Source organism: Sinohyriopsis cumingii, chromosome 10, assembly GCF_028554795.1.
Source record: "Sinohyriopsis cumingii isolate HCF-2022 chromosome 10, ASM2855479v2, whole genome shotgun sequence".
Taxonomy (NCBI): Eukaryota; Metazoa; Mollusca; class Bivalvia; order Unionida; family Unionidae; genus Sinohyriopsis; species Sinohyriopsis cumingii.
The window spans coordinates 118,931,567-118,946,686 of record NC_142970.1 but is presented as its reverse complement, the minus strand read 5'-3'; the positions used below and the strand labels follow the sequence as shown (position 1 = coordinate 118,946,686).

Here is a 15,120-nt window from a genome sequence, read left to right as displayed (position 1 = left end):
AATGTCGATGAAATACTATTTGAAGTTTTAAAAAAATAGTAACGTTTCTTATATTACTTCACAAAAAGATGGCAACCTGGAAAGCAGTCATAGTTGAATATAGGCATCTATTTCCATACAAGAAAGTCTGCATGATCAAATACTGGACACAATGATTATCCGTGTTAGCAATGGAACTGCGTGGATTCATTCACTCAGTCACAATCTGCTTTAGATTGGGCTACAATGATTTCAATTTTACTCATGGAACGTATTATGAACTTTAGGCAGGAATTCTGTAAAGAGCAATGCTATTTTCGGTATTAATGGTCATCGAATTGGCACTAAAATTGATCACATATCATAAAACTTGTTTTTCATATTTCCACCTTCCTCTTTGAAGGTCAGTACTTTACACCGACTATTAATGCGTTATATCCACAAAAAAGGAGGGGGTGACAATGTCGTGAAATCAACACAATACAAAGTGAACTTCTCCTCTATGGCTTGTTTAGGTGAAATGACAGACTCTAAGGCAACCATTTTACCCTAATCATCATATACCATAGATCCTGCAAGAATCTGGATTTTCCAACATATGTGCATTGTACAAAAGCTGAAATGTAGCAGACAGCTCCTAAATTTTCACAGCAATGAATATGTGTTCCTTCCTTATTAGTAACTACTTCTTGATGATCTGCTTTGATAGTTGACAATATATATTGGTATTGATAGATACATGCAATTTGTGCTTAGAATTACTTAAATTCAACCTATAGTGAAAGATTTGTTGCAAAGATATGCTTCGTGAATGTCACATGGTCTTGCTTGAAATGCTAAATGACACTTTTTACTACTTTACTTCTGATGAACCCAATCAAGCTTTCTATGAAATTGTACTTCAAGCTTTCTCTTCATTTTAAAGGTAATGTGGTTTTTAATTGAGTTCAGTATTCTAGCTTGTTGGCTTATGTCTGCTTAGCTGAAAGATTCCTCTCTTATAAAATAAAACAGAATTTTAAAGTGAAACCAATGGTTACATATGATTATATTCAAGTATGACTGGCAAGTGACAAAAAAAAGCTATCCTGATGCATCCTATGTACATTTGTATTTTACATTATGTAAAGTGAATAAACTAATACATTTGTTTTATATTAAGGAAACTGCTTTTAATGTAAAGATCATAACAACAGCAACATCTACTACTGCTAAAACAAGAACAAAATCATATAACTATTTTTTTATTCTACACAAATCTATATAATTTTATTTTTTTACTACAATAAAGGGTCATTGAGAAATACATTGCAAACAAAAATTATGAGTGATGAGGAAAAGAGAGATATAAACCATAATACTCACTTTATGATAAATATTCCTAACTCTAATGGTGGGGTCTACCAAGTTTCATTATTCAAATCCTTTCTGAAATATTTTGCAGGGCCTGGGAGTAAAATTTACTGCAAGAAAGAGTTGCTGGACCTGAAGGATCAACTGACAGTGTGTTCCCAGTGTGAACTACCAAGTAATAAGTAAAGATGTATCACAATTCACTTTCATTAACTTTAAACATCAAAAAGGGGACTGTGGGAAAAGCTTTATTATATTTCCCTCACTCACAATTATTACACACTGAGCTGTGTTAATATGCTGTGATGCTAGATCGGTCTTCACAACTTCTACATAAAGTGATACAGGTATGGCGCAATCTAAGTGGTAATGAGTCTCCTTGACCAATCCAATCTCCGAGCTTTTGGACTTGATTCACAAATAGGATCAGGTGAAACACCTAAACGATAAACACAGGAACTGTATATCAGCTTGCTGAAGAGTTATGCTGGCTTTAAAATGTCCAGAAGAAAACATTAAATGCAAATCATTGTCTATTCAGTTATAGCTCTATAACTTCCAGAAGGAGGCCTGATAAAGTGGTGGCTGAAAATTTGGGTCTTTTTCCAACTTTGTTCAATATGTAGACTTTTCAAGGTGTTTTTTTCCAGCCATGTAAAATCTTGTTAATTCTCTTGACTGTTTTCCCCCATTTCCAAGTAAAGGGAGAACCATGAGATAAGGCAAATGATGATTATGATGACTAAGATTATAATGATGATAGAGATGGTCATAGAGCTGGTAGTTGCTTGTGGTGAGGAAGGTATGATGACAACAATAACATAAGCAATAATCAGGATAATGACATTATTGTTGCTAAGTTAAACCATTATGTTCAGATTTCATAAGAATCATTTTGACTACATTAAGGGTCTGTATATACTGGAACAAAATGCTAGGTAACGGCATTGTTATTACGATGTGCCTGTTAAAGGTACAGTTTTATCCCTAATTTCTGTCCAGAATATTGCAAATTCCCCTATTTTATCAATGATGACCATGCGCCAGGAAAGCTAAACATAGCATCCCAATGAGGTTAGATGATCAATCTGTAATGATTAATGCAGGATCTTCTTTACGTGGTTTAATAATCAATTGATAATTTATTTACTTTTTGGCCTATTTTTCAGGAATGTTCTCAACTTAGTGTTTTTATTATGCCTTAGGTACATTAACATACTTGGTAATAAATCAAAACGACTTCTTCGTCTCATAATCGTTAACATTTTTAACACAAGACTTCAAGAACTTGATAACTCCAAAATGCACTACTTTCTTTCTCACACATAAAAACTGAAGACTGATGAGTAGTAGAAGCAAGTTTAAATATTTATATCACCTATGTCACTCACTCAACACCAATATCTTTTGTATTGCAATTTACCAGATATGCAGATTTAAAGAAAAATAGAAAAAAATGCTACCCATATATGATGGCATGGTGCAATTTCTTCCAAAAAAAAAATATTTTGAATAACTGCTATCAACTTGAAATCATCTTCAACAATCACAGTTTGCCCACCCATATCCACATGAAAGACCTGTTGCAATGTGTTACGATTAATTTAGCTTAGGATATACAGTACACATCCACAATAAAAAAAAAATTTTTTTATGTTTCATGAATTTTGAGTGAGAAATGTTTTTTTTCTTCAGAAAATGTTATATATTTTTATTTCAACAGGTTCCAAAATGGGAACAAACCACTAGATATGCTTAAATCGTACATACAATATAATTGTTTTTACAGAAGGTTTGAAAATTCTTTGGGTTGTCCAAAAATTGTCATAAATGTAAAATCTGATTGTAGAACCAAACATTATGTTACTTATGGACCCAGTCTATGTGGTGGAAAATTAAAGAGTATTTAGGAAAATGAGTGTAACAGACTGGCTAAATATAAATACCAGACTTTTTAATGCAAATTTTAGAAGCCTACATATAGAATAATTGCTCACAACTGTCACCTGAAAATAACACCATTTTCGTTCTATAATGCAGTTGCCACAAAGGTACTTCTGAATGCAAATGGGCAAATATATCCAAATTAGTGATATATAAAATGAGCATCACAGCATATCAGTTTCATCCTTATAAAAGTTAACTCTCTGCATACATATGGAATGGGATACAAACTTGATTTGCCAGTCTTACCAGAAAAACAAGGCAATTATACGACGTATGCACAATTATAGCCTGCATCCCATTTTCCCCTGTTAAATGGATGTAGAGAAAGAAGTACTGCCTGGACTTAATGATACGCACATACATTGTGCCATTATGACCAAAAAAACTTTTTGTACGAGGTAGAAAAGCAGTGCAGATTTTAGCAAACCTAATATTCCTTAATAGTACACTTTAACTTTCATGGGCTATACTTAAAATCAAGAAATCCAATGATAATAATCAACAGAAAGTGAACCCATTTCATTTAGCCTCGTGTTATACTGATAGGTAAGCATGAGAGAGACAGGTAATCTGTAGTCGTTCATGCCTTAATTGTGTTGACCATAAACAATAAAGTGAGAAAAAATATTTTTAGTTAATTGTGTTTCTCTAACAATACGCACAAGGTCACATTATGGATAATAATCTCTGCCACCTCTGAATCCATCCCTCCATGAAAGATGAAAAGCATCTTTCTGTCTTTATATTACACAGACAATGGGAAACAACTAATCCATGATGTCAGCATTACAGGGAAGGTGGGAGAGGTAATTTGTAATTATCATCAGGTGAGTATCATCTGAAAAACATAATTTACACATAAAAACTGCTTTGTCCATCAAATACATTATCTGATCGCATTACATTAGGAGAACAGATGAGAAGAGGAAGAAATGCTGAGCATCCTACCTCACACTGTAGGAGCATGATTGCTCCACTACAAGGATGAACTTCTTTTGTTAGTTCAGCACAAGAGAAAGTTTTATACAAATCCACAGGAGATCCCTGTGGGATTCCACAGTTGGTTATTGTCTCAGCATCAAAGGTTTCCCAGGTGAAACCAGCAAGAGTGGAAAATTCACGTCTCATTCAAAGGCTGCATTTCATGAATGAGAAAAAATTACTGTTTGTGATACTACCCCTAACCAATCAAGATTCATTTATCTCCTTAGCTCGGTAATGTAGAAAAGGCAAACTGGCCATGACAGTCGGTTGCTATGTCCCGATTCAAGAAATGACATTCAAGGTCAGGCTAATAGCTGAAATTACTGTTAGTGTACCTGACTTAGAGAGAGAGTTCAGATTACAATGATTTAATATCTTTAGCCAAGCTGGCAGCAATTGTTGTGTAATGTCCTGTATTCTTGCTTAAAGCGATAAGAATTGTCTTTTACAATGGATGCAAATACTGTCTGTGCATTTCTGATAACATATGTGGTTACATAAAGTGTCCTGCATCTTTACGTCTCTTAACAGACTGATCAAGGATAGGGATTAAATGGTTATTGTTCGTCAATTAGTGACAGCAAGCTTTTCTTAGAAAGGAATCTGGCTGTGTCATTGTAATGACTAAATCTTCAGAATGGAGCTGCAAGTAGTTCAGATCTACAGATATCAAATGTAGCTCAGATACTCTGCATATTTAAATTAACATTATCATAAATTGCAAGTCATGCATGGTAGCTGCTTCAGTGTGGTGGTAGGGGGCTGGTGAGCCTAGCTTAGATGACTTTGAACAGGACAAAACAAGATTCCACTGCCAATAATGTGTGTGAGTGTGGTCTGGATATCAGAATTGAACTGCAAATTGGAGATTAAACCTTTTGGGCAAAAGCATATCTTCCATGAAGTCTGAATGTGTCTGAAATCATGAAACAGTATTTCTTGATTGTGATAGGGGCTAACATTTTGTCTTCAAAGAAAAGGAGAAAGAAGTTTGTCATTGGGCAATGGTTACTGACAGTGGTCTGCTTTCTCTGACATGACATCAGTCATCGACAACACAATTTCCCACTGTCCCCAAAGTGAAGGATCTTCAAGAGGTTTGATCCTCTCCAGGGTTGATGCTCCAAACTCCTATTCAATCAGGACGTCCCTCAAATGTGCAAGGATGCCCACTGAGGAATGTCACAGCAAGCAAGTTGTCCAGCATTTTCTATGTTTTACCAATATGTGAAGGCACTGAGAATGGCTTTCAGTTCCAAGTGATTGGTATGAAAAGCCTTCTTTACAGGAATCCACATGCCACTGGCCATCACAGATCCAGTAGTAAACTTGCATATTAACAGGTCCACAACTATACTGAGTAAGTTAAGGAGCCATAACAAACTTCCTCATGTTAACAATGTCTTGTCTGATGCTTTCTCCAGAGCACGAGTTATACCTTTGATGTATTTTGGGAGAAATAAAGCAAGTTAATATGTGCGAAGAGTTCCATATCTAGATGGACAAAATGCTGAGAAGGGATAAACTCCAACTTCTCTACTTTTAGTATCCACTCTGATCTGCAATTAAGAGGAGCAATGTTGCTCATGATGTGAAACAAAAACCATACTTACCCAATGGTTTTGTAGTGCCATTAGCAACAGGGGATGACTTTTTCATAATTACAGAATATATAAAAATGGAATGTTTTCTGCATAATTTGAGTGTGCAGATTTCAAAAATGAACTCATATTTATGATGTCATTTCAAAAAAATTCGCAGGAAGCATTCAAAACTACATGTACTGTCCACCATTTTTAATATTGGTCTTTGACAATTTTTGAAAATTCTTGACCTCATGTTATTTCAAGCTGAAATTTGCATATTCTTATATATATTTTATATAGACATGTTTTGTTAACATTCAGCTTTAAGAATAAATTGACTTTTTCTGTTTCAGTTAATTCATAAGCCCCCCGTGCCTTTTTATCAACCCACCCCCAAACTTTTTTGCATGAAATACTATATTTTTGAGTCATACATAAGTTGAAATTATATGTTGTTTTTAAAATGGAATGTTTTCTGCATAATTTGAGTGTGCAGATTTAAAAAATGAGCCCATCTTTATGATATCTTTTCAAATAAATTCAAAGGAAGCATTCAAACACATGTACCATCCACCATTTTTAATATTGGTCTTTGGCAATTTTTGAAAATTCTTGACCTCATGTTATTTCAAGCTGAAATTTTGCATATTTCTTACATATATTTTACACAGAAATGTTTTGTGAACATTCAGCTTTAAGAATAAATTGACTTTTTATATGTTCCAGGTAATTCAGGTACCCCCTTGCCTTTTTATACCCCCCCCAACATTTTTGCATGAAATACTATATTTTTGAGTCATACACAAGTTGAAATTATATGTTGCTTTTAACATGGAATATTTTCTGTTTAATTTGAGCATACAGATTTCAGAAATGAGCCCATCTTTATGATATCTTTTAAAATAAATTTACACGAAGCATTCAAACACATGTACCATCCACCATTTTTAATATTTGTCTTTGTTCATTTTTTGAAAATTCTTGACCTCATGTTACTTCATGCTGAAAGTTGCATATTTTTTACATATGGTTATATATAAATGTGTTGTGAACATCCAGCTTCAATAATAAATTCACTTTTTCAATGTTCCGGGTACTTCTGAAGACTTTCTGTGCCTTTTTATCACACGCCCCCTAACATGTTTGCATGAAATAGCATAATCATGAGTCATACCAAGTTGAAATTGTATGTTACTCTTAAAACCAACAGTGCATATTCATTACAGTGTTCTTGTACATATATACATTTATCTGAAACCACAATTTAGTAAATAACAATTGCTATTTTAGAATTTAGTTATCATAAGATATATTTGGTCAGTTTTCATATCTATAAAATAAAATCAATGACAAAATGTTTTCTCTAAGTTTTCAATACAGAAAGTCAGGATTTCTATAGTGTCAGCTTAGGATGGTGCAACATTAAATTTGGGATGTCCTAACTTTGCAATATTTTCATAATAATTCTGACAATTGTTTTGAGCAATATTACATAGTTCATGAAGTAAAGACAACTGTGGTATCAGGGATAGAGAAGAAACTGGCTCTGAGTTTATGATTATGTATTTGTTTAAATGGAGAAATACTACAGATCGATTCTCTATTCCTTGGCTTATGATGACAATATTCATACTGATATTCACAAAAACTGGCATGATAATTTTAAATGAATTTGTTTTCATTCTTCAAAATTCTGAAAAACAATTGAACTTGGACCTCTTTTCCATCCATACTAAACATGAACATTTTAATTTTAATACAAGTGTCTCTAGATAAGAATCGTACGTAAAACAGATGACCTGACATTGATAATATCTCAGTGATCACAATCACATACATATTATCAATACGTCTAGTATCACTGAGTTGGTGAGTGATACTCCCGTCGAGTCTCTAATCTCGAAAATATATCACACAACAAAAGTTGTACAAATATTTTGTAATAAGTTTGGTATAATGAATAACAGTACGACTGTATAATCCGATTCCTTGCTATAAACGTCTGCCTTTTCATGCAATCAAGTTTTCATGCCTTTTTGAACCCAGATTATGTTGTATTGTTGTCATTGTTTACATTTTGTATGTATCCATGTGCCGGGAAGAGTTACCGTTCATGCTGCCATGGGTGACCTTTGAAAAAGACGTAATTCGTTGGTTTTCCGCAAATATTCGCACACATTTTACCATTATTCTTGTAAAAAGGACTCCAAAGTATTTTAAAAAATAGGTGTAGGTGAGCGTATATGTTCGTTTATTTAGTTTTTCAGTGTTTTGAAAAATTCGTTTTTCGTTTTTTTCCGCTGAATAAGTTGTAGAAATGGCCCAGTGTCATATACGCTAAATATAATCATTTGACCTTTCAACCATGAATACATTCGGATGTAATAATGTTGGCTTTTTACATATTAAAGCGGAGAAAGTACCGGGTGTAATGAGGTTGACATTTTGAGAAAACGTTAATCTTAATTGCCAGTGCCCTCTAGCGGCGTCCCCTGTTGATAGTGTCATCCAGGAACAATGCAGTCTCTCTGGAAAATGTCCTGAAGTGGCATGGCTTGGTCTAATGTCCTATTCAACATCCAACATCAACATTTTGGTTCATGCTTTCTTCAATGCTCGAAAGGTTCATTTGATGCATCAGGGAGGACAAAGCCAAGTTGATACATGTTTATGGTTCCATAAAAGGAAGGACCAAAATACTCCAAAGGGTCAAGGTCTGACTTCTCTACATTGATTATCCACCACACACGTAGGGAAGTAATGTTGCTCATGTCATGAACGAAAATCCAAACTTACCAAATACATTTGTGTTGTGTCATACAGAAGTGTCACCGTCTCTGATGGATATTTTCAACACTTTGTGAAGACCCAATGACTTTGGTTTGTGCCATATGAATAGAAATCTGGAAATATGTGTCCATCAAGACTGGTATGTTCTCAATGCATCTCTATCGCACATCGCAGCTGACATTTGACTTTATAACCAGAAATGTTCTGAAGGAGTCTTGTTTGTGATGCTGTAATGCTACCTACAGCACTCTTTACAAACAGACTAACTATATTGTCTTGTGTAAAAAAAAAAACATTCCCCTTCACTGAGTTGCTAAAGAGATCCTTCATGAAGGTAAGAAGATGAAAGTGGAGGCTTTTGGATAATCAAATCAAGGGGCCAATGGACATGGTTTGGAATCAGCAATCATTTTGAAAGAATGATTCGTCCATTTCTAACAAAAAGGGAGTGATCTGGTGCTTCATCCAGTCACCTGAGAGTGTGGTGAGAATCAACAAAACAAATTCTCTGGCAACAATCGTCACTTAACTTGTCAATTCCCTAGCAGGGTAGTGCAAGGATAGGAGACTGCACTTAAAGTTAAAGGGCACCTCTTGTGCCGTTGACTTTCTCACCTACTCTGCTTGATGACTGCACAGAAGTGTAGAACTGAAAGGGAAGAAGTATACAGAAAAAGTCATTTGATGCACAAAGTCAGGTATGGAGGAAGTTGACACAACGTTGACATAGCATTAAAGACCTGTCTATACATTTTATCAACATCTAAACAAGGTAAATGTGGAGGAAATATATGTGAATGTGACTTTTTATCAGTGGGTGACATAGTTCCACCTTGCTTAACATAAAGAAGCTCTTGATTTAATGGGATTGAAAATGCTCCAATAATTAACAATTGTGACAAGATTTTGAATGATGAGCTGACATCACCATCATCCACATGTACCAAAGCTATTGCCCTTGTAGTTAAAAACTGATTGAAGGTGGAGGATAGCATTCCAATGGTGACAAAAATCTAATATATTTCATCTCTTAATGTCATGAACTAACTTCCATTCCACTATCAGATCAACATGTTCTGGCATTTATGTTTCATCTCTTTTAGCAACATGAAATGATGGTGAAGTATCACAAGCATGCCACCCTATTTTTTCCACTGTATGTCATCACTAATGATCGAATTAAGGAATGCAAGTCCGGCAAGACCAGTTTAGTTCAGTAGGATGGCTTCATAAATAATGTTGGTTTGCTATGAATTGGTAGAATGGTCATCTGGCTCATCAGTCAGTCATAAAAGACTCATCACTGCTGTAAATGTACATAGCTCATTTGTACAGCTGGATATCTTGGTCAGCAGCTGGAATAGCACACCAAGATGGTATATGCCTTGCAATTTGGCCCACTGGTGATGTATTGCCAGTATGGCTAGCTGGCTATGCAGTTGGTATGGACAGATGGCTTGCCAATCTGAGATAACACATTCATGACCGCTGCAATCGTAAACAGCTCATTCCTACTACATGGACAAAATTGGTCAGCAGTCATAATGGTGATATATGCTTTTTGGTCCAGCTGGCTGGAGCAATATCATGTTTGAATTGACTGTCCATCTGTACTGTACTGTTTAAAAACTTCACATCCAACATGCTTTCTTAATAATGTCATGCAAGGATGGGTAAATGAATGCAAGTCCTCATGCCTCAAGTAAGTGGTCGGATTTGTTTGCAAGCCGTCATGAATAACTGGCAGGGTCCAAGGCCTATCTTCAGTGGGAGTACAATATATAAACATCCTTTATACTCATCAATGTGTTTATAACAATGCATGTTTTAATCAGATTGATCATATTCAATTCAAAGGCTCAACTGGAATTGCCTGTGCTATCCACTATATTCACAGATGCAATATATTCTAACATTGTTTCTACATTTCCGTGGGTTGGTGGGAGATAATCAATGATTTAATTGGTTTCATGGTTATATTATATTCTTGTGTTACTCTGTACCTTCATGGTGGTGGTGGTGGTGGGTTCTTCATCACCCATGGGACTAATCAACCATTCTACTGTCATCATGGATACAGTATGACCTGGTGCTGTTTCTGCATCTGTATGAGGGTAAAGAGGGTATCGCGACATCCAGCTCCCCTCCACAAGAATTATCAATGATTCAGGTGCAAGGTGTTGGTTAAAAGTCTTGATATGATGTTATTGGAGCCGGTTCGTTTTTGTGGCCTATAATTTGCTTTTTCAAAATGGTGAACAAAGTATGTTCATACCAAAGCGCCAATGAGCAATTGTATACTTAGACACAAATCATGTCAAGCCTCAGTGACCTTAAATTGTTTACACTTCTTACAATTAGTAACAATAGCATCTGAGAATTATTTTGGTAAAACTGAACGTTACCAAATCAAATTATGTGTGACAATAACAAATGGTTTGATAATTGCAAACATATTCACTGGAATTCACATAAATATTGTAAGCACCATATAAAACACAACAACTTACTATACCACTAAAAATAACTGATCGATTACTTGAAATTTAAGTGCAAGATTAAACGGATCATATTGATAACATCATTAGAGAATGACAATGAAAGTAAAAATTGGAAAATCCAGGAATGGTGGCCACCTTGTATGTAGAAATGAGAGTTAACCTGTAAGAGTTCTGTCCCTTTGTTAGATATATATATATATATATATATATATATATATATATATATATATATATATATATATATAAAGAACATGTTTTTCACCTTTCTGGGACTGGATTTGGAGGTAGCAGAGAAAGTTCTCCCTAAAAAAATTTTTTACAGGCTATGCATTTGACAGAGAAATAAAAGCACACAATATGCATCATTAAGATATGAAAGTCTTCTGTACCACTGCAATAGAGGACAAGAAGCTGCATTTTTCATTCATGAAACATCTGAGATCATCCACTTAAATATTTTTCCTCCCAAATGATACTTACTACACTTTCTTGTCATCAGCCTCCAACACAGACTTGACAACATCAATATAAAATTTGGCTGAATGGATGATGATGGATTTTAGATTATGAATAGAGTTAGTATTTCTGCCAATTTCTCCAGACAATCAGAATCGAACATTGCTTGCAATTTTGAAACATATAGTTCTAATAAAGAATAAAAATAGCTGAAAAATGACTCTTAACCTTAACTCCATCCTCAGTGAACATCCTGGGTCTGGCAATGATGTTCAAATGTTCCATTAACAGTAGAATGAGCTTCTTGTTGTCATATAGGTCTGCGTCATGCTCCTTACTCCAAATGACATCTGCAAAAAACAAACTGCCATTCATATTTTGAAATAGTTTGTCCAATATTTTATTCATCAAAAATGTCAAACAAAACCTTCTTATGGCCAAATTGTAATGACTGGAAAGTCTGAGGACATTAGAGCAGGGAAGGGGGAGGGAATTAAACAATAGTGACAGGGAAGTATTACAGAAATAAACACAGTTCCCCCCACCACCAAAAAAGGATAAATTTTAATATCAGTAACTACTTACCCAACGTTAATTTGTAATTGTATCTGTCACCTAGGCGGGTAGGCTGACGCTTTCAATATAATTGATCAACAACAGAGACAATGGAATGTACTCACTATTGAGGGAGAGATCCCTGTTTTTCATCACAGAATATTTGTTTCTCTCTGGGCCACACATTTTTGCAACAATAAGTCCCAAAGAAAAAATGTATGTGCTTTGTTAAGCTCGTGAGTGAATGCAAAAGGAGGAGAAATTAATGAGGCAACTCCAAAATGCTGCTTTCATCATGTCTGCCAAGAAAGTGGGACTAAAGTAGGCCCATGAGGTAACAATAGTTCAAACCCCATGGGGCTTTTAGTTTCATGAAGGAGTGGTCACAATTTGCAATGTAATGACACACTCTTTCACTTGTGGTTACAATCAACTATGGGACAGTGGCATCAAAAATGTCTAAAAAAAATCTTGTCCTACTTTCCCTTTTTCCCTTAGTTGCCTTAATATCGAAGTTGAGGGCTCTCACTGGGCATAGCAGTCTTGATCTTTCCATACATAGATTCGACTGAAACTGGGATCTCTATATTAATAGTAGAGCTAAGGAAGGTTACTGAATTTCCCCATAACCCCTGCTGATTAAGAAAAGAATGTTGTAATTTTTCTTAAACTGGAGACATTCTGTGTCAACAGACAAGGCATGAATCTGGCTGCGTCTTCTCACAAACATCAGAGCAAGTACAAACACTCTTGAGTGTGAGGTTCTGAAAGAAGGTCCCACTTAAAGCCAAATGTTGAGCCTGGTCACAAGCAGGTCAGCAAATGGTCTTCCCCACTGTGTGAAATGAGACTCTGTTACCGGTTGATGAAGAGATGGATCTGCCATTTATGTAAAGGCCATTCACTAATATGTTCTTCTTTCCCTGAATGTGGCAGAATTGGATGGTGATGTTCTCCAAGGTGGCCAAGCAGGGGATGTTCCAAACCTTCAAACAAAGTGAAGGAGCAGTGTGCCTCCTTGATGTTGGAGAGGCTACAATGGACCATGAAAAATCAATGTTTTACTCTGTTAATGCACCCTTGAAACAATAGAGATACTGCTTTAATTCCTATCTTGTTGATTTAAAGGGACAATTCAACCAGAGTCTAAAGACACTGGAAAATGTGTCCTCTGGTTCTAAATGAGCACCCAAAACCAGAAAATGATGCATTGCAAACCATTAGGAGTGAGCCTCAGGTGCACACATTTGGACCCAAGTCAGGAATCTGTCCCAATTCATACACTAGACCAAATGGTGATGGAAAATTGGTCCTACAAGTGATCAGGGTTGATAGAGAATATATGTGTGGTTTCCACCTTGTGAGAAGGAGGAATTGTGGAGCATCTCACACATATGGATGTCCTAGGGGAACCAAGTCTGCATCATGGATCCCAATAGGAATAAGTAAAGGTAAGCAGATAAGGATGTTTTTGTTCACAACACCACTAACACTGCTAAAATTCAACCTATCCAATTTAATGGAATCTGGACTATGTTCTGGTTCATCAAGAAGTAGACAAAGTCCTGGTGTAGAAGGTCCAACTTCTCAAGGTAGGGCGGAAGACCCAATCAAGTTTCTTTGAACGAACAATGGATAAGATACTGATGAAGGAAATGAACCTGAATATTGTGGATCAGCCAAATGTCGAAATGCTGGATAATCAGTGTTCCCACTAGTCAGGAGTATACCTCTACTACTCCCATAACACAGGTGAAGACTCTGGGTACGGAACAGATTCCAAACAACATACTGATTCGAAAATATTCATAGTCAAGGCAAAACCAGCAGTATTTGCAGTGTAAAGGAAATATTGGGATGTACAAATAGGCATCCTGTAGGTCAGTGCAGGCTGACCAATCTGATGGAAGACGTGCATTCTGGATTGAGGAAGTGATCTCCATCTTGAACGGTTCCTCAAAAAAGAAAATGATTTAAATGGGAGAGGTTTTTGTTCAGACCTAATTTTGTTCAGGCCTAATTTAAACTAGCTCTTTGATTTGTTTAAAGATCACTAAACATTATCATACCCCCCTCCTTTGATCTTGATACCAGAAGCAGTACTGACATCACTATTTCTATGATCTGATGTAATTTGGCAATTTAAAACAAAAAAACTAAGATAGTTAATGTCTTTAATTGCACATAATACAGGTGCAAATAACAGCATGATGAAACCTGAAGCAGCTATACGCAACATGTGGAAGTCGAGTGGATGCATTAGTGACATGCCTAGGGCCTGTACCACACAAGTCTGACATTGTATCAACAGAAAATAGCACACAAAAATTGAAAGCACGAAATAACCATTATCTACAGTATATATGTACATATACATATATATATATATATATATATATATATATATATACACACACACACAGATAAAGTTATTTAGTGTAAGGATGTCATATTTTATTGATTAAAACTTCCGACTTCTGTGACTATTTATATGGCTAGTTAGCTTTCAGTTAAAATGCAACTAGTGACAAAATTCTCCAATAATATAAATGCTCAGTAAGGGATAAAATAAATTTGAGCTGGACAATAATTATTGCAGGAAATAAAGTGGGTACAAAAATAATGTGCTAAAAGCTGAAGACAATGTTGTTCAGAGGTTATCTGTAATTAACTAACTTTATCTTTCTTTCAGATCAGACAGCAGAAAAGTAAAATTATTAGAGGATGAAGTTTGTAAGGAGGCAAATTTGCAAACTGGAGGGTCCTATGGCCAAGATGGAAAAGACATTAAATAGTGCCTGCTGCAGCAATGTTAAAGATCCAAACAGTAATCGGATGGAACAGCTTAAGTTGCAGATGAAAACATTCAATATTGACAATGGGCAGGATTTGATTAAATTATAGGCCCTGAACATCTTCACAAAAGAGTTATCTGACAGGTCAGTCTCTGGAAAAATGATTGGTCAAGT

At 35.5% G+C, this 15,120-nt stretch overlaps 1 protein-coding gene across 1 annotated transcript in view; it reads right to left on the bottom strand.

Annotated features, from left to right (window-relative positions):
* Positions 1 to 15,120, bottom strand: part of LOC149791101 (uncharacterized) — a 128,940-nt gene that overhangs the window by 20,144 nt on the left and 93,676 nt on the right. The window contains exon 13 of the mRNA XM_089973281.1: positions 11,825 to 11,946. Coding sequence (XP_089829407.1) covers positions 11,825 to 11,946 — 122 coding nt within the window. The remainder of the gene's footprint in view (positions 1 to 11,824; positions 11,947 to 15,120) is intronic.